At 42.6% G+C, this 23192-nt stretch overlaps 2 protein-coding genes across 2 annotated transcripts in view; both read left to right on the top strand.

Moving 5' to 3' along the window:
• Positions 1-23192, top strand: part of NRBF2 (nuclear receptor binding factor 2) — a 1206382-nt gene that overhangs the window by 675860 nt on the left and 507330 nt on the right. The gene's annotated exons all lie outside the window — the stretch shown is intronic.
• Positions 16394-23192, top strand: part of LOC126962262 (talanin) — a 46239-nt gene continuing 39440 nt past the window's right edge. Inside the window, 1 exon segment of the mRNA XM_050803131.1 lies at positions 16394-16484. Coding sequence (XP_050659088.1) covers positions 16394-16484 — 91 coding nt within the window.

Genomic DNA, 23192 nt, shown 5'->3' with positions numbered 1-23192 from the left:
TTAACACTAAATTTAATGTGAAAGTTATTGATCTTGACATCCTGCCAGGTTAATGGTTGTTTTGTGGGTTTTTTTCTATTATGAGCAATAGGATATCTGTAGATAAGATTATTGGTATGGTCATATTACATTATTAATAAAAACTTTGGAAAGGAAAAACATATGCCTTCTAAGAATATTTTATGGAAATTACCAAATAACTGCCATATAAAATTAATGAGGATGGGTGTCAATGGCATAAGCTTGCAAAAATCTTATGAATAGCACATTTGAAGTTCTTTCAGCTGATGTGGAAACTGATGTTATAAAAACATTGAAATGTTTTTACATTTACACATTCCTACTAGAGACACTGAAATCATTTGTGACTTTTATCCAACTGCTTTGTAGACAAATTTGATCATTTTTGAATATGAGATTTCCAAGCTTAATGTATATCCTTGAAGAATACCAATATTTCAACCTCTATAAGGTTAACTTTATCAATTAAAAATGATAAATGGTTCTTAAGAAAATTTTCAGAAATCCTGAGATAATTTTCATTCTTGTTGTATTGGTTAGGGTAAGTCAAGTGTTGTAACAAACAACTCCCAAATCTCAATGGCTAAGGACAGTAAGAGTTTATTTCTTGCCTCATGTCATAGTTCAAGGAATGGAATTGCTGGGTCATATGGCAACTCTATTTTAACATTTTGAGGAGTTGCCAAACTGTTTTCAAAAGTGGTTGCATCATTTTCTAATCTTGCCAGCAATGTATGAGGATGCCAAAATCTCCACACTCTTACCAACACTTGTTATTATCTTTTTTATTTTAGCCACCCATGTGGGTATGAAGTAGTATTTCATTGTGGTTTTGAAATACATTTCTCTTATGACTAATGATGTTGAGCATCTTTCATATGCTGATTACCTACTTTTTATCTTCTTTGGAAATAATTTCTATTCAAGTCCTTTGTTCATTTTTGAATTCAGTTATTTTTCTTTTTACTATTGTCTCAGTCCATTAGTGCTGCTATAACAAAATACATAAGACTGGGTAATTTATAAACAACACAAATTTACTTCCTACAGTTCTGGAGGCTGTGAAGTCCAAGATCAAGGTGCCAGCAGATTTTGTATCTGGTGAGGGCCCATTCCTCATAGATGGCACCATCTAGGTAGAAAGATACCATTAACATGGTAAAAAGGATGGAAAGGCATAAGGGGCCAAACACTGTGTTCTCACATGGCAGAAGAGCAGAAGAAACAAATTTGCTTCCTCAAGCCCTTCTATAAGGCATTAATCCATTCATATGGGTAAAGCCCTCATGATCTGATCACTTTGTAAGGGCCCTATCTCTTCATATCACTGCAACAGGAATAAGTGTCAACATGAATTTAGGAAAGGGACACCCTCAAACCATAGCAATTGTTAAGTTATGAGACTTTACATCTCTGGATAAAAGTCTCTTATCAAGTCTCTTAATTTGTAAACATTTTCTTTCACTCTCTGGTTGTTTTAATTTTGATGAAATGCAATATTTATCTTTTTCTTTTGTCATTATTACTTTTAGAAACCATTACCTAATGCAAGGTCTCAAATATTTGCTTTTATGTCTTCTTATAAGAGTTTTATAGTTTCAGCTATCATATTTAGGTCTATGATACATTTTAAGTTTATTTCTACATATTGTATAAGGCAGGACTCCAACTTTGTTTGGTTGCATGTGGGTATATAGTTATCACAGCATCATTTGTTGAAAAGACTTCTTTCTCCATTAAATTGTCTCAGAATCCTTGTCAAAAATCAATTGACCATGAGTGTAAGAGTTAATTTCCGGATTCCTACTTCAATTCCACTGATCTATTTGTCTGTACTCGTGCCAGTACCACACTGTCTTGACTACCACAGGTTTTGAGTTTGGGAAGTGTGCATCCTCCAAGTTTGTTCTTTTTCAACATTGTTTTGACTATTCTGCATTTTTACCACTAATTTTTATAACACAATTTTAAAAATTGAAGAGAGAATAGAGGGTAGGAATAGAAAATGTTTGCATTGGAGGCCAAATGTGAGTATGTGTGCTGGTATAAGAATCTTTAAGACAGAAGTTTATTTTTGCTTTACAAAGTAAAAATTCTCTAAGAAATAGTTATTGGTAATAATTACCATGCTATAAAATTTTATAAGGAAATTATATAAGAATAGTCTTAATGATGAAGACTTTAGGACATAAAACTTGCTAGTCTTCACCAATTATCTCTAATGTATTTGGATAGGAAAAGCTCTAAGTGGGATAATCTTGGGGGAAAATTATTTTCTTATTTTTACAAACCTTTATAAAATCTGACTTTTAAAAGACAAGGTGGAAACGTCTACAGATCAGAAGATTGGTGCCTGGACTATTGGCATTCCTAAATTTATGTCTGTTAAGTCAGAAAATGTACATGCTTGTCCCTTCACTGCTGAGTAAGGGAGTTCGAGAAACCACTGGTGACCTTTGAAACAATAAAATATCACTTGGTCTTCCTAATGATTACTCAGAGGTGTGTGAAAGAGTGACTGCAAACAACTGGAAACCAATAATAATGAGCAAGGCGGGAGGCTGCACTACCTGGTAGGAAGAATACAGATGGGCTTTAGAATCAGACTTCCATGAATTTTAAATGTGAATTTCTTACTGGCTTTGTGATCTTTGGAAGGTTATTAAGCTTCAGTTTCATTATCTCTAGAAATTGGTAAATAGCTCTTGCAGCACTGCTCTGAAGATTAAGTGATTAAGTTAGGCAAGAGATGCAATATGAACATGCCTAGAAAAATACCTGCCACAGAGCAGGGCTTCAATCAATCTCAGCTGTTTTTTTCTCCAATACCTACAAGTGGACAAATGATGAAAAAGACTGAACAAATAATATGTTAACTGAATTATTATGATAAATTTGATATTTCTTCCCATTAAATCTCATTGTTTTTAATAGAGAATATTCATCGAGTAAGATGCAATAAACATAATATATTATCTTTCAGAATAATTTTCTACAAATAAACAAACCATTACAAAAAAAAGAAAACGTCTTTCATCAGCTCAATGGTCCTAATTCCTGGTTAGGAAAATCATGTTTCTTTAACTCTTCAGGACTCTGTGAATACCGTGTATTCAACAAGCAAGCTTCAGGTTCTCACGGGCAAGTGGGACAACCAGAAAACAGAAAGTTAAATGTGTACAAAAGTACGCATCCTGGTCACCCATCTGAGGATAAGGATGTGGTCTCTGTGTCCACGGCCAAGCCCCTAGTGGAAGGCCAAATGCCCCAATTTAAAATTATAGTCTATATTGCACAAGGGAATCGGGATTTTGCTCACTGTTTCCTTGACATTACAACAGTACCTGGCACACAGTAAGTGCTCAATAAGCAGTTGTTGGATGAGTGCCTAACTGAGTGGATCACAGCAGGTATCATCCAGTACAGCAGTTTTCAAACATGTTTTCAGTTGTGGGATCTTTATTCAAACAAAATGTTCAGTAGACACCCAATATGATACAGATGCAAGAGGAACTTAACTTGTCCAGGTAAGATAGATAGGCCTGCACCCCAGGGGTCCCTAGATTTTGCAGAGCATAGCTGGAAACCCCCAATCTTGTCAAACCCCTCATTTCAGATATGGGGAGAGTAAGGCCCAGAAATGAACAGGGCTTACCCAATGCTACGCAATGGGGCCCAAAATTTTACTTTTGCGGTTGGGAGTCCCTGTGCCAGTGGGGAAAAGAGCACATTCTACTAAGTGTTTACATCACCAGGAGGGTGTGTAGACACCGGCAGATCATCCAGGTGGCTTCAGTGTAGAGCCGGTATTGGTTGTTTATCCTATTTTTAGAAATGCAACTTGTTCTATGGTGCAGTAAGGAGCTTCAAGCTGCATCATTGAAGACTTTCTAATGGCAAGGCTCTGTATTTTGGCATAACCTTATGACTTCCCAACTCTCCACCCAGGAAATTGCTTCGCCATTTAGACATCCTAAAATTGTCTCCAAAAGAAAGTGAATATGGATTCTTTGGAGAACATTTGTGTCAGATGAGTGGATGAGAATTTAGGAGCTGACTTTGGATCTGGATCTGATAACCCTAGCATCTTTCCAGATCAGACAGTTTAGAGCATCCATGCAAGAATATTAATTGGTGCTGAGTGTGGAAGACAGACTCAACCTATGCTTTCTCCCTTGGACTTTCATGTTTGCTCCAGTCATGCCCTGTTTGCTCCTCCATCCTCTCACTCCTCCTTCTTAGATGCAGCAGAGGGTCTGCACCACTGAGGGTCTTGTACCCAGCCCCTTCTCCTCCTCCATAGAGTCAGCAGACGGCTACCAGGCCCATGGGATGTGGCTCAGAAAGATTATCCCTTCTCCCTTTGCAGCCTCTGCTCTCACCTCCAACTTATTCTCCTCCCCCTTATTTTCCATTATGCTGGAGACAGAGAAATCGGGAATTAGATTCTCTCACAGATGGAAATCACAAAGTCAAAGAGCTGAGATAATGTGCAACTTAATGCTAGCCACCACAACATTTCTCAATTGCACAGTCCTGGATAAAGTATGACTTCTTGGTGGACATACAACAACAGCAATAACACTGTAAATCAAGTTGTTTGAAGATGCCCACAAAGTACCTGGGAGAGGTCTACCAAGCTGGCAGATGCTCCAGGCAGTTTGGGGGCTGTTGCTCCGGTCGACCTAAAGAGGGAGCTGTTTCCTTACAATGCCTGAGCGAGAGGCCCTGCCCAGCCAGCCTGGGGGTTTGGGGATCCCAGCAGCCACCTGCTTGTGCACCAGGCTGTCACTGAACAAATGCAAGTTGCACTTTTCTCATTTTTAAAAAAATTGTGTCTACTAAACTGACAAGAGTTCTAGTAGATCAAGTTCTGTTACCAATCAGGCTCAATGTCTTTATCTGTAAGTGGGAACAGGGGCACAGGTCCAGCTAATTTCACTGGAGAGTTAAGAAGCCTGGCTGCGCTTGGCATGGATGGGTATCATGTAATAATTGTGTTTGCAGTAGAGACTAAAAGATCAGTTTTGAACTGATATCTCACCACGTAGCCTTGGCCAGATTTCTAATCTCTCTCCACCCCTCAGGTTCTGCTTGTAATTTTGGTAAAAGAATAGCACTGAATTTACAGGATTGTTGTAAAGAATAGGTGAAAAATGTGTGTGATGGATTGGATGGGGCCAATACATAGTAAGTTCTTAATAAATGGTAGCTTTAAAAAATATAGCTATTGAATAAAAAATGTTTTCAGACCCTGTCTTATTATGCACAGGTGAGACGCACGCTCTACTTCCTGACTTGGTTCTCGCACACAAAAAATGTAAAATATTCCAGAAGGGAAGAGTTGTGTTTCCAATCCAAATGGAAACATATTGCTTGGACATGCCTCTCCAGGGTGTTTCCTTGAAGGGAACGCGCCCAAGCCATGTGAATGTTAAACAGGGAAGCTAACACTTCAGTTTACACATCTCAGAGGGAGTCACGTCAATGTGTTTTCTCTACAGCAATAATCCTTCCTCCAATCTGTAACCAATATTCATTTACTCATTCAATAAACAGCCATGAAGCAATAACTTAATATGTGCACTAGTACAGTCTGTAGAGATAGAAAGATGAATAGGCCCCAATCCCTGACCTTAAAGGTTTACAGTCTAGTTGAGGGAGACAGGAAGACAAATGAATAAATAGTCATGATACAGAGCTGGTAGGCACAGGGTGCTGTGAGCATACATAGAAGGGGCCCCTAACCTGGACTATAAAAAGGGGGTGGCCCAAGCCTTCTTAGAAGAGATAATGAGCTGAATTTTAACAGGGAATGTAAATTTGCCATTTGAAGGGGAAAGAAAGGATGTTTTAGGCACAAGTTCTCTGTTTCTCCTCTATAATGCAAGAGAGTTACACTAGATGATTTCTAAGATGGTTTTCTGGAGAGAGGGCAGTAGGAAGAAGGAGTTTCCCTGCAATAAATTCTGCTTGTGGAACTCCCATTACATGCGCACACAGCCATGGGAGAACATAGTATGCTGGGGAGCTGCTAGGTTGTAAGAGCAGGATTTAAAACAAGGGATGAAGCTGGATGGTGGCATGGTCATGGGTGTTCAGAAAAATCCATCTGTGTGGAGAAAGGATTGAAGGGGTGGAAGCAAATAAATAGGTGAGAAGGGCCAGGTGCCGTGGCTCACACCTGTAATCCCAGCACTGTAGGAGGCTGAGGCGGGTGGATCACGAGGTCAGGACTTCGAGACCATCCTGGCCAACATGGTGAAATCCCATCTCTACTAAAAATACAAAAATTAGCTGGGCATGGTGGTGCACACTTGTAGTCCCAGCTACTCAGGAGGCTGAGGCAGGAGAATCGCTTGAATCCAGGAGGCGGAGGTTGCAGTGAACCGAGATCACACCACTGCACTCCAGCCTGGTGACAGAGTGAGACTCCATCTCAGAAAAAAAAAAAAAAAAAAAAAAGAAAGAAAGAAAGAAAAAAGAAATGGGTGGGAAGGCACTTGGTTGGGGAAAATCATGAGGACGTCAGGGTCAGAGGCAGCGGCAAAGGAGATGCAGAAGCGGGGGGTGGCTGACTACAAAGGCATGTAGAAGGTAGAGTTGACAGGACTTGGTGACTTGATGGAGAATGATAGGGAAAGTCAAGAAAAGTCAAAGCCCATGGGACCATCTCAGAGCCCCCTCACCTAGCATCTAATGAATGTTCCCTTTATGCATATGGATTATCTATGATCTTCATTTTTTCTAGAGTAAAACTTACAATCAGCTAGGGGAATCAAGACATGTTTTCTTCATATGTCCTCCACCTTTGTTTCTGGTTTACAGTGGTTCTGCTGTTGTTTCAGAAGGGAGGAACGACTAGACCCTTGGAGTGACTGCTTGACAACTGAAGCCTTCAGAAGGGGAGAGCACCCGCCCCTGGAGTGGTGGCAGGCTTTTTCATTCATGACAGATGGGAGCGTAAAGCAACAAGATGTTTCCCCAGAAACCTTAAAAATGAACATACCCTTTTGCCCAGAATTTCTACTTTTTTTGGAATTTAGACTACAGAAAAAAATAATTAAAATGTACAAGAATGATCCTAAAGATTTATTTCAAGGATGCTCACTGCAAAGTTGTTTATAATTGTGAAAAGCTGGAAACAAACATGACACACAGAAATAGCACCTGGCCTTAGAGGACCCAAGGCTGGGCCTGGTTCCCTAGCTGAGGAATCTCAACATAGGGTGTGGAACTGGGAAGGAGATGTCCCAAGAAACTAGCGAGGCTCTTAATGTCATGCTCTTAACCAACATGTTCTTTTTGAATTGGGGATGGGGCGGGGGGAGATGATTCAGCTGTACATACCAAGAAGGGACTCTTTTCCCTTTCTCTTAGCTCCTAAACATTGCTAAGCTGAGTGGTCGCAGCTGAAACAAGTAAGCTCTGGCTGGAACCTCCCCCAAGGAATCTCTCCTCCCTGCTGTTCTTCCCTACCCCCAGAAAGCTTCGTTTCATGTCTAAAAGCTCAAAGATGTGCTGAGTAAATAGCAAATAGCAGTGGACTAGGGAATTATAAAACATCACTTCCTTTCTTTCTTGGACATTTATTTATTGAGTACCTACTATGTGCCATGCCCTATGCTAAGCTCCAGAGAGAGAATGAAAAAATGCAACATAATCCCTACAAACGGTAGTTACTTTCTTACCCAATATCAATTCTCCCCTTCTTCCTAACAATCCAAATCCTGATTGTATTTGGAATTTCAATTCATTCAAGTCAACAAATATATCTCCCATTCTCTTTGCCACTAGGGATATCTATCCAGTCCCGTTCTGACCAAGGAGAGAGAAGCAAGAATCACTAAGTGCAGCTTCCAGGAAAGCTCTGTAGAAGGAGCAGGCTTCATTATGAATACCTTATTAACTTCCCTTTTTCCAGTCTGGAAGTTGGATGTGGAGAAAGAGCTGTCATTTTGTGAGCACTGGGTGACAAGCATGAAGAAAACAGCCACAAATTAAAGATAGCTGAGCAGAAATCTACATGGAAACAGGGGCCCTGTTGATTAATCATATTATAGCATTATCACGGTAACCTTGGCTATCTAAAATAAATTAGTCCCCTAATTTGTCTAAGATATTGATCAACTGGGATTTTGGTTACTTGCAGCTGAACACAATCCTAACTGCCATTTGACTATCCATGGCCTAGAGGAGCAAATGGATTTCTAAGATATGATGCATTCCAGGTTTATAAGCAGTTATGTGAACAGAGCACAGAATGGACAGCTCTGCTTTGATGGAAGATAAACAACTGATCAAAAAGGGTTTCCAGAAGGAAGGGATGCTTGAGTTAGGTCTTGGAAGACGAGTCATTTCCCAGCCACGAAGGAGTAGAAATGGTATCCAGATTGACAGGGCATACACGCAAAGACAAGAGAAGTGAAATAATGTGGCACACTCAATAACGTCGCTGAAATGACTTCATCTGACTGGGAAGTGGATGCTTGTGGGATGAGATGGGGGATGACATAGAAGAGGGTAGGAGCCAGGTCATAAAAAGACTTGTGGGATCTTGAACAAGTCACCAAGCTGGTTTACCTCTAGTTTCCTCAGCTATAAAGAGAGGGGGTTCATCGAGAGGAGGGTGTAGCTGTGACCAGGGGGCTGCTCTGCAACCATCCCTTGTGGAACACTGGTTGGAGGCTCTGGCTCCTTTGCAAGACCTGGAAGTTTCCACAGGAAGTGCTGTCCTGCCTAGCCCACCTCCCTTGGTTTCATGCTGCATGGTATAGTCCAAGGACTGCGCTGGCATTTCAGTTTGAACACTAAGCGGTGACTCAGAACCAACAGAAGTGTGGACAACTGTTTACTAAGAAGGCAGCCTTTGGTGTGACAAATTAGAGTGGGCTGCTGGATTGTGCAGTATTCTTGAGCTACGCAGCTTGGAAATAGCACATACCATTGCGCTGGGCCGTTGATTCATTTCTTGTCCCGTCTTGCCAGGCAGGGCATCACATGCCGACCCAGTCAGACCCACCATCTATATCCAGGCCAGGGAAAGTGTTGTTTTTTTCTTTTTCTTTTTTTTCTGGATGATGCCTTAAGTACTCTGGGATATTGCACCAGCATCCCTTGTTTTTTAAAAATAACTCTATTATCCAGGAATATGACACTTTCTACTATTCATATGTTTAGTTTCCTTAACCTCTTGGAGCCAAAAGATTGCAATCTATAGAGAGGACCATAAAGTTTTAGAGTCATGAATTAGCTTCTAGGTTATCAAGCAATGTCAGTACTTTAATTCACAGAATATTAAAAACCAACAGATATATATGGATATGCTAGGTATAAGGAAGTGTGATACTATAGGAGACACAGATAACGAGGAGGTGATTCCTGGCCTTAAGTTTAGACTAACCTTCAGAGCATAGTTTAAGCTTACACTCTAGACTGCGAGGCCAGGAAGCCACATGGCAGACAGATCAGGATTTGAACCCTGGCTCTAGGGATGACAATGGTTGCAACTTGGACTCATTCTCTTAATCTTTTCCAGTTTCTCTTTACTCATCCACAAAACAGGGATAATAGTACCTGCCTTCCCATGGCAGATATGAGAATTAGAGATCATGTGAGTAACAGCTACAGTGTGCAGTGGAGAGTAGTTAGTTGCTCAGCAAATGATGGTTATTCCTATCATCATTAAGTTAGAAAGCTAAATAATTTGAAGCAGTTATAAAAGAGATGTTGAATGACAATGAAAAATACTTGCTGAATTCATCGTTTGAATGAAGTGTCAGGGACTTTCTTACCGGTACATCTTTCCTGTGGTTCTCACTAGAAACCTGGGAAAAAGAACCCCATTTGTAGATGAGAAAACTGAGGATGGAGAGAATTGAAGTGGAAACATTTAATTTGAACATTTGGAAACATCCAGTAAGAGGTGCAGCCAGGATTTGATCCTATGAGCTTTCTGCACTGCAACAGCTTCTTGCCGGGAGACCTAGGGCTTCAATTCAGAAGAGGGAGAATCATGAAGCTGAGGTGGGCTGGGAAGCTTCAGAGGAGGTTACGGCAGTACATCTGAACCCATCATTTGCTCCACCAATAATTAATACCTACTATTTGCAAAGAATTGTTCTGAGCAAGACTGACAAGATCCCTGTCTTTGTGGGGCTTGCTCAAAGAGGAGTATTTGAAGGGCTAAGTGGAAAGGAAAAAGGAAAGGACATTTCAGGTGTGGAGCGTGCATCTAGAATCAGTTCCTTAAAGGAATCCGGCTCGACCTCAGGCACCTAGAAAGCTACCTCCTTTCTGCCTCCAGTATTTCCTTCTTTCTTTCCTTCTTTCCTTCTTTCTTTCCTTCCTCACTTTGTTGCCCAAGCTAGGGGCAGTGGTGTGATCTCGGCTCACTGCAACCTCTGCCTCCCGGGTTCAAGTATTCTCCTGCCTCAGCCTCCCGGTAGCTGGGATTACAGGCCTGCGCCACCATGCCCAGCTATTTTTTGTATTTTTAGTAGAGAGGTGATTTTGCCATGTTGGCCAGGGTGGTCTCAAACTCCTGACCTCAGGTGATCTGCCCACCTGGGCCTCCCAAAGTGCTGGGATTACAGACATGAGCCACTGTGCCTGGCCAGCCTCCAGTATTTTCTTGTACCACTTCTTGTGCAGTTCCACCACTCCTTACTTTGCTCGTTCTGATTTCCTGGCTCCCCCATAATATCCTCTTCCCCCTTGGCCAATCAGTCCTGCTCTGCCATGCCTATCTAGGCCATACTCTTCTAAGGACCGCATCTGTGAGAGGCCCTGAGATGGTATGCTTTATAAAACCCTTGTGGGAATTACCCCCAGCTGAGCTGCTCTCTATCCACCCATCTCCTTACAGGAGAAGAGAGATTAGATGTCAAAAATGTCAGAAGGATTGATTGACAATGACAGAACTCACATGTTGGAGTGAGAATTATCTAGATTTGTCTGCTGATTCACACACACACACACACACACACACACACACACACACACACATCAATTGCCAATGTGTATATATTAGATAAACCTTGATTTCCTCCATGAAAATGGAAGCTCCAAGAGCTGTGATTGTTATCTGTTTTGCTCACCAAAAGAGGATCCTGGCACAAAGTAGGCCTCAAGTATGTGCTGAATGAATGAATCTTTGCAGGGCATGAGGAAGCCCCTCGTAGCAAGAGAGCTGCTGGGGCTGAGACACACGTTGATGAGCCTGCCGCTGGGGTGGAAGGGAGCCTCCTGGGCTGGGTGCCAGTGGGTGCCCCAGTTCCAGAAGGTAATAGGAGACCACTCTTCAGATAAGAGAAGGAGAATTTGGATGTCAGAGGAAGAAAACATCCAGGAGAGAGGAAGGAAGAAAGGAGGTGAAAATTGTGCTGAGGTCTGTTTGGGGAAGAATCACAGGAAAAGAAGGCCCCACTGAAAGCACTCAGAAAAGGGCTTGGAGGAGAAGAAACGTGTTCAACACACTTTACCCGGTTTCATGTATTATATGATAAGAACTTCCTCACCCAGCTTCCCTGTAGGACTATCAATAACCACCCCCCACCCCCACCACTCCCGCCCCACAACATACATAGTATTTCTTAATACTTTTGTGCAGACCGAGTTTGAACTAGTGGAGAGCAGAGAGAGCTTAGACAGGAGGGCGGTGACAGCTGATGGCTTGTGGGTTCTGACACAAACTCATGGGTGCTCCTCTGTGGCCTGCCAGTGACCACCAGGCAGTGTTTTGAACAGACATTGCCACGGCCCAGCGTGGCTGTCCTTGCAGACTCTTTCCTGTGTCCCACAGTGCTATGCCTGGTGCTGCTGGACTCGCATGGGTGTTGTCCTTGTTTTAGGATCCTCCTTCCTATTTGAAGTCATTAGACTCAGTCTCTGCTAGTGTGTTTGCTCTCAGGTGCCATGTGCTTATCAGTAGGATTTGAGGCTTAAATGATTCTTCAAATATGTTCCAAAAGACACTGGCTGCTAGTCTATTACTTAACCCGGAAATGACTTCTCTCTCTAAGATGAACACCCCATGGGTTCTTGCTAACTCTACTGTCTGCACCCTGCAATGACTGGAAAGCTAGAGCTTCTCCTTTCGGCAGATGGAGTCACTTCCTGATTAGGGTCCATTTGGAACTGAGATCCTCGTCTTATAGCACCATAACTCTTCCTGCTTGAAGCCCTGAAATGTCTGTTTTTGCAGCAAAGTCGTACGAGAGTTTTCTTAACCATTCTAGTCCCAGTAACAAGGAGGGCCTTCAGAACCTGCTTCAAATAATACCTGAAGATCCATCAGTGTGCCCTGGGGACATTTCTGTGTGCCCTGGGACAGAACACCATGTGGTTACTGAATGGAATAGTTGATGTTATAAACTGAAGTTTGATTAAAAGAGAAGCAAATCTTAAATTAATAGGCAATCTGAACTAGAAGTTCAGTTCTTCTTCTCCCCCCAATACACACACACATGAGCAGCACTGCTTTCATTAGTTCCTGTGAGCCTGGGGTTCACAGCATCATTGTCTGAGATGCTGTTGTGTATGTTTCCCAGACTGCGAGTCTCTGGATCTAGACTCCAAACCGGCGGTGCCTGGCTGCCACATGGAGCCTTCTCAGAATCCAGGCTCCAGACTCTTCTGCATGATATAAGCCTGCAGTAAGGAGAACAAAACCCCAGGGAAGCCACTCCGCTTTCCCAGTGTGGCTAAATAAAATTCTATGCTGGAAAAAATGGGGTGTCACCCACAGACAGACAACGGATGAGACCTCTGAGTGTATCCTTCCTGTGTTCAAACTTGCAAAAGCTTTTTTTTTTCTTCCTTCTGGGAGTTATTTAAATGCATTTATTTTCTAAGTAGGCAGGGTCCAGCTGCCTCTTTTATTGAGCTAGACTATTGCATTGTCAGGGCAAAGGGTGAGCTTTTGCCTTGCAGAGTCTTAGTCACGTGCTGGCAGCTGGTGGAGATGCTTCGCACGCATGGGGAGTCCAGAGCATCAACTCAGGGTGAATTCAGGCAGTGCATTAATCTTCATTCCTGAGCTCCTGGAGTTTCCTGGACTTGCAGCCTCTGTAAAGCCCAAGGTGCACTGTCTGTTCCTGCTGGTGGCCTTCAATTGAAGTTCATCTAACCCCAGCGAGTCGTGTGTGTAAGGGACATTTTCAAAACCCACCTAAGCTCACTTAACTGCTAAGGAAACCAGGCCACTCCTTAGGCTGGTCTCTGAAGGGGGCTCCCTTCTTCTTTCTGAAGATACCAATCAGACCACCCTTGCTCTCCTACTGGAAAACATCTCTTAGTTTTGGGTGCCTAGGTCTATATTTTTTCCTCCCTCCCCTTAATTTATGCCCCATTTCCCATTTCTGAGAACTTGAAAACCACGGTTCACTGTAACAATGCCAAATCATTACAAGACAACCACAATCTTGGGTAGACAGTTCTTCTAAAGTACTCAGGAACTCTTGAATAATAATAATATATTACATAACAATAATATGCATGGAGCACATATCATGCATCAGGTATGAATATGTTATTTGATTTATCTCATTTAATTCTCACAAGTCACATAAGTTTAATTGTTGCCTGATACTAAGACAAGTTAAATAGCTTGTTCACAGTTACATGGCTAGTAACTGATGGAGTTGGGGCTCTGACATCTGAGTTCTCTGATTTTAACCCCTGAGTCCTTGCTCCCATTTCTGGGAGAAGGTCTGCTTCCACTATACAATCTGTTTTACAGTTAACACAACTTAAGGCAAATGACCTGCCTAATAGATGAAGTCAAAACCAGAGCCCAAGGCAGTGGTTCTCAACCATAGTTACTCACTCAAATCAGCTGGAGAGTTAAGAACAAAACAGAAACAATGCCGTGGCTTCATCCTTAACAATTCTGATTTAATTGATCTGGGGAGAAGCCCATCATTCATATTTTTAGAAAGCTGCTCAGGGGATTCTAACCTGTAGCCTGGTTTGAGAATCTCTGACACATTACCAACTCCCAGACTAAAGCTTACCCAACCCAATGCTCCACTTCATCCCATGTTCCAGCCAGTTCAGCTGGGACATGCCCAGGGGCAGGCAATTAGGTTGCCCTACCATGCCCCAGTGAGAGCTGAGAAAGTCTGCCCACCTGTAAAATAGGGAAAATGAGATCTCACAGGACCACCGGTTACATGTAGGGATGTACAATGCTTATCTTAACACAGAGTAAGTGCTCAGCAAATGGTAGTCATGGTGAAAACAGTTATCATTGTTGTAGGGGCAGAAGTTTTCTGTACCTCATTCAGCTCTCACAGCCCAAGGGCAGAACTTCATCAACCATGGGTGCTTAGATCAAGTGCCATTACTGTGATCAAACACCAAGTCCTTCAAGTCAGTCCTGGACACACACAAACACACACACGCACTAGCATCTTCACACCTGCGTATGCATCCAGGAAGTGGCCCCTTCAGCAACATTCTGTGTGAAAAGCCGTGATGACAAATGAATGAGGTATCCTAGGGTTATCGGTGAAAATCATCATAGTTTGCACTGTCAGCCTGAGTGTGCACAGGTCCAGAGCAGGACTGCCTCGCACGGGGAGAAGACACAGAGAGGAATCTCTTACTACTTGCTTGCCTAATCATTTCCACTTAACACACAGTGAAAGCAGAACTTCGTGACACGCTTGCCCTGTCTGGGCAAAGGTTCTGCTTTTTCAGGAAGATCTTGGAAAAAGAAAAAAAAAAAACAAAAAACAAATAACAAAAAGTACCCCAAAAACTTGGCCATGAGCGGGGAAGAGCTTCTCAATCTTTCATTTATTCCACTAGCATCTGTAGTCAGTTTCTTCATCCTCGTGCCATGTATCCACGTGCCTGGCACTGTGCTGGGGACTAAGACCTGAGTACAAGTTAGAGATGTCACTGCGCTGAAGCAAAAACAGAGGTCAATAACCTTGAGGATAAAATAGAGGTATACAGGCAACCCAGTACTAGCAGTTAAGACCCTTTTTCTGGGACACGTGAAAAGGCTCCCCATTCTGTCAGTCAGCACCCCGTTCCAGGAACCTCATGGTAATGTTGATATTCAACCAGTATGCACCAGTAGAGCCATAATGGTTCTCAAACTATCAAAATGCTTCTAAGTAGATTGCCTTGCTCTGACCACGCCACACTACTACCCCCAAAATGCAACACCTAAAGGGTGAACCTGTGACGCTCAGGGGTCTCCAGCACAATGCTTTGATACCACCCCAGCTTTCTGATTGGTCAGTGCCTGTGCTGAGGTGGTTGTTAAGTATTCTGAACCTTACTCCTGCCTCTTGGTAAGGGGCAGCTCTAGAGTTCCTCTCCACGTCTTAGGGGCTGTAATTAATTTTCAAGGTATAGATGGGAGACTGCATACGTACAGCCAGTTCATGGGCTTACTTAGATCATCTATTTGTTATAGCTTAAGGGAACTGATGGCTATTTTAGGGAGCTAAAATCATTACCTCCACAAACCACTTCTTGGCAATGCTTCCACTTTAAATAGAAAAATTTAGGATGCCTATATTTCCCGGAAGACCTCCTCATGAAGAAAAAAATACCCCAATATCTGGAAATACAAACAAATGCATTAAGGTAACACTTGCCATTCAGAGTTACATTGTGTGTGAAACTTTTCCTCATTGGCAAACTTATCAGGAAAGCATTCATTGATGAAATATGACGAGCCCCTGCGCGTCAGAAAGTAGTTCTGATGATTGCCTCGAAAGGTAGGATGTTGAACGAGGAAGAACCCTGGACAGCTAGCATTGCCCATGGGGGTGCCCAAGGAATGACTGTCTGGTGATGAGCGGGCTCTTCCCCTGCTCTGTCCTGCATCATCCACTCCAACTGTGTCTCCAGGCTTCCGGCTAGATTTGACTAATGGGAGGAACTGGGAGGTGATGGGAGGATGGAAGTAAAGGAACAGCCAGGGTATTTCTCCTCCTTCCCGCCTGCCTCAGGCGGCATGCCAGGCATCAGTCCATAACTTCTGTGGGACCAGCTCCCGCAGGAGATACCAGCGGGCTTCCAGAATCCAGAGAGCGGCCCCTAGACTCCCGCCATCCTGCCTCTCCCATTCCCTCCAGCCAGGAGTCCTGTGGCTTTCTGCAGTTGGTAAGGCTGGGTTGCTTCCCCGGCCCCTGTTGGCTTTTCTGCATCTCCATGAGCTGTGCATCAGTTCCCTGCATTAAATCCCCTCTGTTTGAAACACTCAGTGTGGTTTCCATTTTCCCAGTCAGACACTGACTATCCACTAGCTAACTCTGTGCTGTTTAGATGCTCCCCCCTCACTAGGCCTCAATTTTTTGGTCTGTAAATGAGACTGGAGGAAGTACTTACCAGGCTATATTTCAGCGTCATGGTATCAGCGGTGTGGGAATCTGCCTATGCAGAGACACGAAAATCAACCTCTGAGGAGAAAAATGACCTTCCCACTTTAGGATTCTCCAGTAGGCAAGGGCCTCCTTTTGTTTATCCCCAAGTCGTTTTCATTTTGAACTGCAGCATCAAATCCTTTTTTTGAAGGCGGGGGGGTGGGGGCGGAATACGCAGGGTATAGGTAATAAAGAATAGTTTTCAATAATGCTATTTTAAAAGCAATAGATTCCTTGTTTCTTTCTTACCCATTTCATAATTTGGCATTTCCTTATCTTTTCCTTAGCTATGTGCTATAGGTTCAAATGGTTCTCTCTAAATAGTCGGGCATTTGGTGATGAGCAATACTTGTGGTTGTATTACCTAGTTATTTTTGCTTTTTATTTATTTGTTTGTTTTTAGATTTTTGGCCATATAAACCACCATCTTTTGGGGTTGAGAGATTCTCACTGTCTAGTTTCTCTGCAAGCCCCCACCTGTGCCCTGGATCACTTTAGCCACCTTTCTCTGGATTCTTGGAAATCCCTGGATGTCTTCCATGGCTACTGTAGGTGAACACTCAAGTGATGTGCATGGTCATGTGGCTTGAGTAAAGAGCTGTTTTGTTGGTTTCCTATTTTCTTCTCCAATCACTGTTTTGTACACAACCCCTTATCTCCCCACCTGATCCCATTTTCCAGGCAGAGGTTCCACAGGGCTATAATCTGGCATGGAAGAGTCCCTGTGGTCCTCGCTGGGCCCCTCTTGTACAGTCCTGGTGGCAAGGCCCACGGGCTTCCTCAGCTGCCTCCCGAGCTTATCGGGAGACAAGACCTAAGCAACTAGAGAGCTGGAAACACCTGTTGTTCATAGCTGGATCCCTATCAGGAGTGATTCAGCAGGCAGTGATGGATCGGCTTCCTAGAACTGGATTCTGAGAGGAAGAACAGAGGTGGCAGCAGATGTGGCCTCACAGAAGCCCCTCAGCAGTGGAGCAGGGGGAGATTTTAGAATTAGATGTGGTTCCAACCACTAGTTCCACTGCATGCTCACTGTGCAAGCTCCTGTCATAATACTGACTGATAATATTGATTAAGCTCCAACTATGTGATATGTACTACACAAAGTTTTCCTGGATGCATTTTCTTATTTAATTCATAAAGCCATATGGATTTACCAATGAGGAAACAGGCTGACAGCAATTAAGCAACTTGACCAATACTATATAACTAAAAAATGATCTGCTTTTACAGTCTATGCCACTTTGAGATTTAACTAAATTTTCCAGTCATCAGTGACCTTGTCTTTCACATCACAAAATTTGTGCCTATCTTACAGTATTAGTTCTCCCTCCCCACTCTCTCTCCTTTCCATTTAACATTTGCTGAGCTCATTTTATCTATGCACCCAGTTACATCTGGATAACAATAGGATTCATCAGTCAGTTATATATATATAAAATTTCAAATACTTCAATAAGTATGCAAAATTTACTCATGGAATGGAAGGTATTTTAGGAATCTGTCTTAGGTGGCACATGAGCCTGGATTCAAATGAGTCCTCAAAATGCACATAAAGAATTCATAACTGGCTGGGCACAGTGGCTCATGCCTATAATCCCAGCACTTTGGGCCCCCAAGCAGGAAAATCACTTGAGGTCAGGAGTTTGAGACCAGCCTGGTCAACATAGCAAAACCTTGTCTCTACAAAATAAATACAAATATTAGCCAGGTGTGGTGACACACGACTATAGTCCCAACTACTCGAGAGGCTAAGGCAGGAAAATCACTTGAGCCCAGAAGTTCGAGGCTGCAGTGAGCCATGATCACACCACTGTGCTCCAGCCTGGTCAACACAATGAGACACGTCTCTCTAAAAAGAAACATCAAAATAAAATAAAATAAAAAGAATTCATAACACTGTAAAACCATGGAGGCCTATTGCCCCCATTTGCCCATGTGGTGCATGGAAGCAGCCAGCCGCAGAAAGGGGTCCCAGCATGAGCCGAGAGCAACTCTCAGGGCACAAGCGGAGCCACATCTCTTCTGTCTTTTTCTACCCAAAGCTCTGATGGAGAACTGTCTCAGAGCAGGCCCCAAGGCAGTGGACTGGCACTTGGAAGTTATTTGGAGGCTGGGGGAGCCAGGCAAGACAGCAGGTCCCATTCCACTTGAGAATTTAATACTCAAGGTCCCAACAACTCCGGAGCATGCTGAAGGACGTCTGAGCGAGCGCGGGGTAAGAAGATACAGAGTGCAGGTAGCCGTATTTGCAGAGCCGCATATTAGACTCACTTTCTCTTGAAGACAGGAGTATCTCAGCATGAATGAGGTCTTCTCAGCTCCTGTTGCCTATGAAGAGGAGCCCTGTAGAGATATCAAGCCAAACTTAGCTTCTCTGTGGGGAAAAAGTCATCAAAGGAAAAAATGAGGGTACCTGAATGAGAGAACTTGAAACAGCAGTTTATATGGTGTGAATGGATGCCTGGGTACTGGAAATGAGTCTGATAGTGACAGGGATGAAAGCAAGGGGCCAGGACAAACATTCCTAAACCCAGTGCCCTGGATCTCGCTGCCTTTCCAGTGCTCTTCCCACTGCTCTGAGGGAGAATGAGGGAATACCCAGGGGCTTTTAGGATGGCTGTGTCCCGGCTGGAGATTATACACCTGGATCTACAGTCACCTTCCTCCAGAGCCCCGTGTCAGAGGAAAGCATATTAAATATTAAAAGTTCTCCTCCCCTGATCTCTGGAGGTACAGGGCCTCAAAGGAAAAGAACAATCACAGCTTTAGAAACAACCAATTACATACTAATCTGTGGTCATTTTACATTCAATTTACAGTGTACGCTATTACTGTTGGCTTCCTTTTGCATTGTGTTGACATTATCTGTGACTTTGTTTGCTTTACACACAGCTCACAGCAGACAGGAACTGGAGGGAGAAGGCTTTTTAAAAAAATAAAATAAAACTTTAATGGGCCTCCAGAGACAGTGGAAGCCAGGGAAAGACAGCATTTCAGGCATGCCATAATAATGTTTAGACTACTATTTTCTACCAGTCTGCAAAGTAAAAAGCTATCTTTCCCCAAGAGAGAATGGGGAGCCACGGAGCGTGGAGAGGAGACAAACGGAGAGATAACAGAACAGAGAGAAAATGAAGAGAAGCGTTATTTAGGGAAATAGCCCTAGAAGAGCAAATGTACCTGTGTTCAAACGAACGCCCCCAAATGCCCCCTTCTGTAGGGAGACTTCCTGGATTCTCTGGGGTCACCGCTCCCTTCTGTAAAGACCTATACTCCCCTCTATATGTCTGCAGTGTCTATTGCATTAAAATTTATTAGTTTCAACATCTGTCTTTGCCTTTATATTCTGAATTTCCCAAGAATAGAAAAACATATCTTCCCTATGTTAGTACTGCCAGTGCCTACCACTATTCCTGATACAAGGTAGGGCTTGTGCATTGATTGATGAGTGTGCTATTATTGTACGTAGGACCCTCTGTGGGTGAATAACCCCGAGCCAGTTCTGTAACCTGTTCATGTACAGCAAGATGGGACAGCTGTCCTAGGCAAGTGAACAATCTCACCCAGTTAGACTTTTATTTTCTCTGAAGTTCTTGTCTTTGTGATTTTAACTCCTGTATTAACACATGTTAAAACTGTCCTATATCAGATTTACATTTTAAGGATCAGTGAAAAGGTATCAGAAAGTGTGCTCAAAGCATGAGGATTGTTTGTATCCTAATACTGAATGAAGCACAGAAGCAGACCACCACGTTGCATCTGGAGGAGCATCATGTGTGCACACTCACACCTGCTGAAAACTCCCAAAATGAAAAAATGGTTGATGAGTTAGGATGGTGAGATTGCAATTGTAGTTTCTTTTCACAGAAAAATTGCTTTTTTATGCTGTGTTTATACAAAGATAAATGAATAAATATACAAACAAATATGAAATAGATACATTGGGAGGGAGGGGGAAACAAAAACCATGCTTCAATGTCCAAATTTGTTACCAAAAGAGCAAGTGGTGCTTTTTTATAGTTGCACAGAAAAGAACAGATTTTTAGAACAGCACAGCATCAGGGTATGAGAATACTGAAGAGGAAAAGTATGAAATTTGTGCTATCCCTCCCTTTAGAGGAGGTAAGAGTTGTAAACTAGAGTTTGTTCTTGCCCTTTTAGCAAGCCGACTGTGCCCTGGCCAACTCAGTATCAGGGAAAGGGCAAGAATTTTCGTAAAATCCATTTCTGGTTGATGACATGCCCCTTAGTCACAGTCACCCCATCCCCCTCTCTTTCTTTCTCTCTCTCTCCCCCCTCCCCATCCAGAAACAGCAAAATATGTTGTGTCCCACATGGCCCCTGGGAACCTAGGCAGGGCAACAGTTTAATACAGGTTAGCCTGGTTCAGGGTGTGAATCTTGTTGAAGATCAAATGAACTCCATGAAACTCCTGTGGTTGCTAAGAGACTTGATATCTTTAAATGTCAATTACCATTCCCCTCAAAATAGCTCAAAAATCATCCAGTGTTTGAGCTTTAAAAGTCCCATGATATGCCAGATTTAAAAGACATGGACTAAAATCCTGTCTTCACGATATGCTGGTTTTAAAAAGACATGAATTAAAATCCTGACTTGATCATTTTCTAGCTGGGTGACCTTAGCTAAATTACCTCTCTCTGAGCCTCATTCTTCCTTCTCTGTTAAAAGGGAATGGTGATAGGGAGCAATTTTTAAACTGCAAAACACTCTAACTGTATGAGTTTGAACTACTTAATTCACATCTGATATGAGAACAGAGGTGAGAGAGATTGAAAACAGAAAAGACATCAGAATATGAATTATTATCACAGGGGTTCCCACCCCCCTTTGCATATATATTAAATTTACTATGTGTGAGGCAGATATTGAAATCTATGGGAGGTGAACGAGAGGTGATCTGACATCTTAGAATAATACTTAGGTTTTAAAAGGAAATGTGGGAATTATTTCTCAGTAATTCTTCACTTTACAAAATAATTAACCATGGTTTATTATTGTTATTATTGTGTATTATTACACTTAATATTATTAAAGACCCAGCTGTCCTAGTTTGTTTTAAATGAGATTTAATTCACAAAATGTTGTTTTGAGTCTAATTTGTAAAGGCACAGTTATTTTAGCAAACCAGGGAGCTAAGTTTTCCAGTGTACACTGGCGAACAAGGCTTTAAAGTCCAGAACAGAGAGAATTGCAATGAGTCTCTCTATAGCCTGTCAGTGACAGGGGGGCTCAGTCGTGTGTGTGTAACTCCACACGCTGGGCAAATGGATGAATCATTTCATTTGGTCCTTTCCTCACTGATCTCTCCCTGGATTGGTCCTCCGGGCTGTGTCTCTCACATACGCATTAGGGAGCCTCTGAGGGCCTCCCAGCCTCTGCTCCTGGGGCCTCTGTCTTGGTTCCAGTGGGGTGCAGTAATAACACACTCTTTATACCTGAGTGAATCCTTGTAGTATTCCTCCTGCTCTTCCTGTCTGTGCTGTCCTTACTTCGAATAACTAAACAGCAGCTGCCTGGACTTTGGGATTAGACAACCACAGCTCAGATCCTGTCAATGGCTAATTATTCATCCAGGGATGCTGGACACGGTTACTTCAACTCTCTGAGGCTTGATTTTCCTTATCATTAAGTGGGTATAATAGTATCTATTACGTAATTTTTTATATTAAAAAGTTAGACCATTTAACATGGTGCCTAAGAGGTAGCAAGCTCTTGGTAAGTTATAAGCACTATTGCTGCTGCTGCTGCTGCTGCTGCTATTATTATTATTACTACTATGTACAGGATCAGCTTAGAAGAACTGTGAATTAAGTAAATACCAGTCTGGTCCTGGTGCAATGACTGTACTACAGGGCTTCATGGCTAGAGGTTTTACATATGTCCACATACACATATGTACAATGCTTTCAAGGGCACATGGAAATCATCTATATTTACATAGAAAAACTAAAGCTGGCCGGGTGCAGTGGCTCATGCCTGTCTGTAATCCCAGCACTTTGGGAGGCCAAGAGGGGTGGATCACCTGCAGTCAGGAGTTCAAGACCAGCCTGACTAACATGGTGAAAACCCATCTCTACTACAAATACAAAAATTAGCCGGGTGTGGTGGTGTACACCTGCAATCCCAGCTACTCAGGAGGCTGAGGCAGGAGAACCGCTTGAACCTGGGAGGCAGAGGTTCAGTGAGCCGAGATCACGCCACTGCACTCTGCCTGGGTGACAGAGCGAGACTCTGTTAAAAAAAAAAAAAAAAAAAAAAACCCTAAAGTTGTGTAATTAAATAGTAATTTTTTTGACTTTGGAATGTTCTGTGTAATTTTTTTTGTGGTAGATTTACCTTCAAACTTCACTTGGATTAATATGAAAGCAAAATGAGATGTGTATTTCCTAAATATGCATCAACAAACCAATGGAAAGAAAGTGGCTCCCAGGTAATTGAGAGACAGAGTGAAAAATGAAGTTGCATGTTAATTTACATGCTTAGACTCAGTCCATATATGGAGAATCAAAGGCAGCAAGGAGGAGAAGGAATATTGAGGAACCACCAGTAATGCCTAAAAACAAACAAAAAAGAATTTGAGTAAGAGATCAGGAGTTTTCCTGTGGTTACGGAGAGAGCCAAGAATGTTTGCCTGGAGAAGAGAAGACTTGGAAAGCCATGGTATCATTCTTCTAAAGTTTGAGGAGCCCTTGTGTAGAGGAAGAAGTTGACTCTCTTTTTTTAAATCAAGGGATAAACATGACCAATAAATGAAAGCAA

Source organism: Macaca thibetana, chromosome 9 (assembly GCF_024542745.1).
Source record: "Macaca thibetana thibetana isolate TM-01 chromosome 9, ASM2454274v1, whole genome shotgun sequence".
NCBI lineage: Eukaryota > Metazoa > Chordata > Mammalia > Primates > Cercopithecidae > Macaca > Macaca thibetana.
The sequence above is the reverse complement of the archived record's forward strand: the minus strand, read 5'-3'. Positions and strand labels throughout refer to the sequence as shown.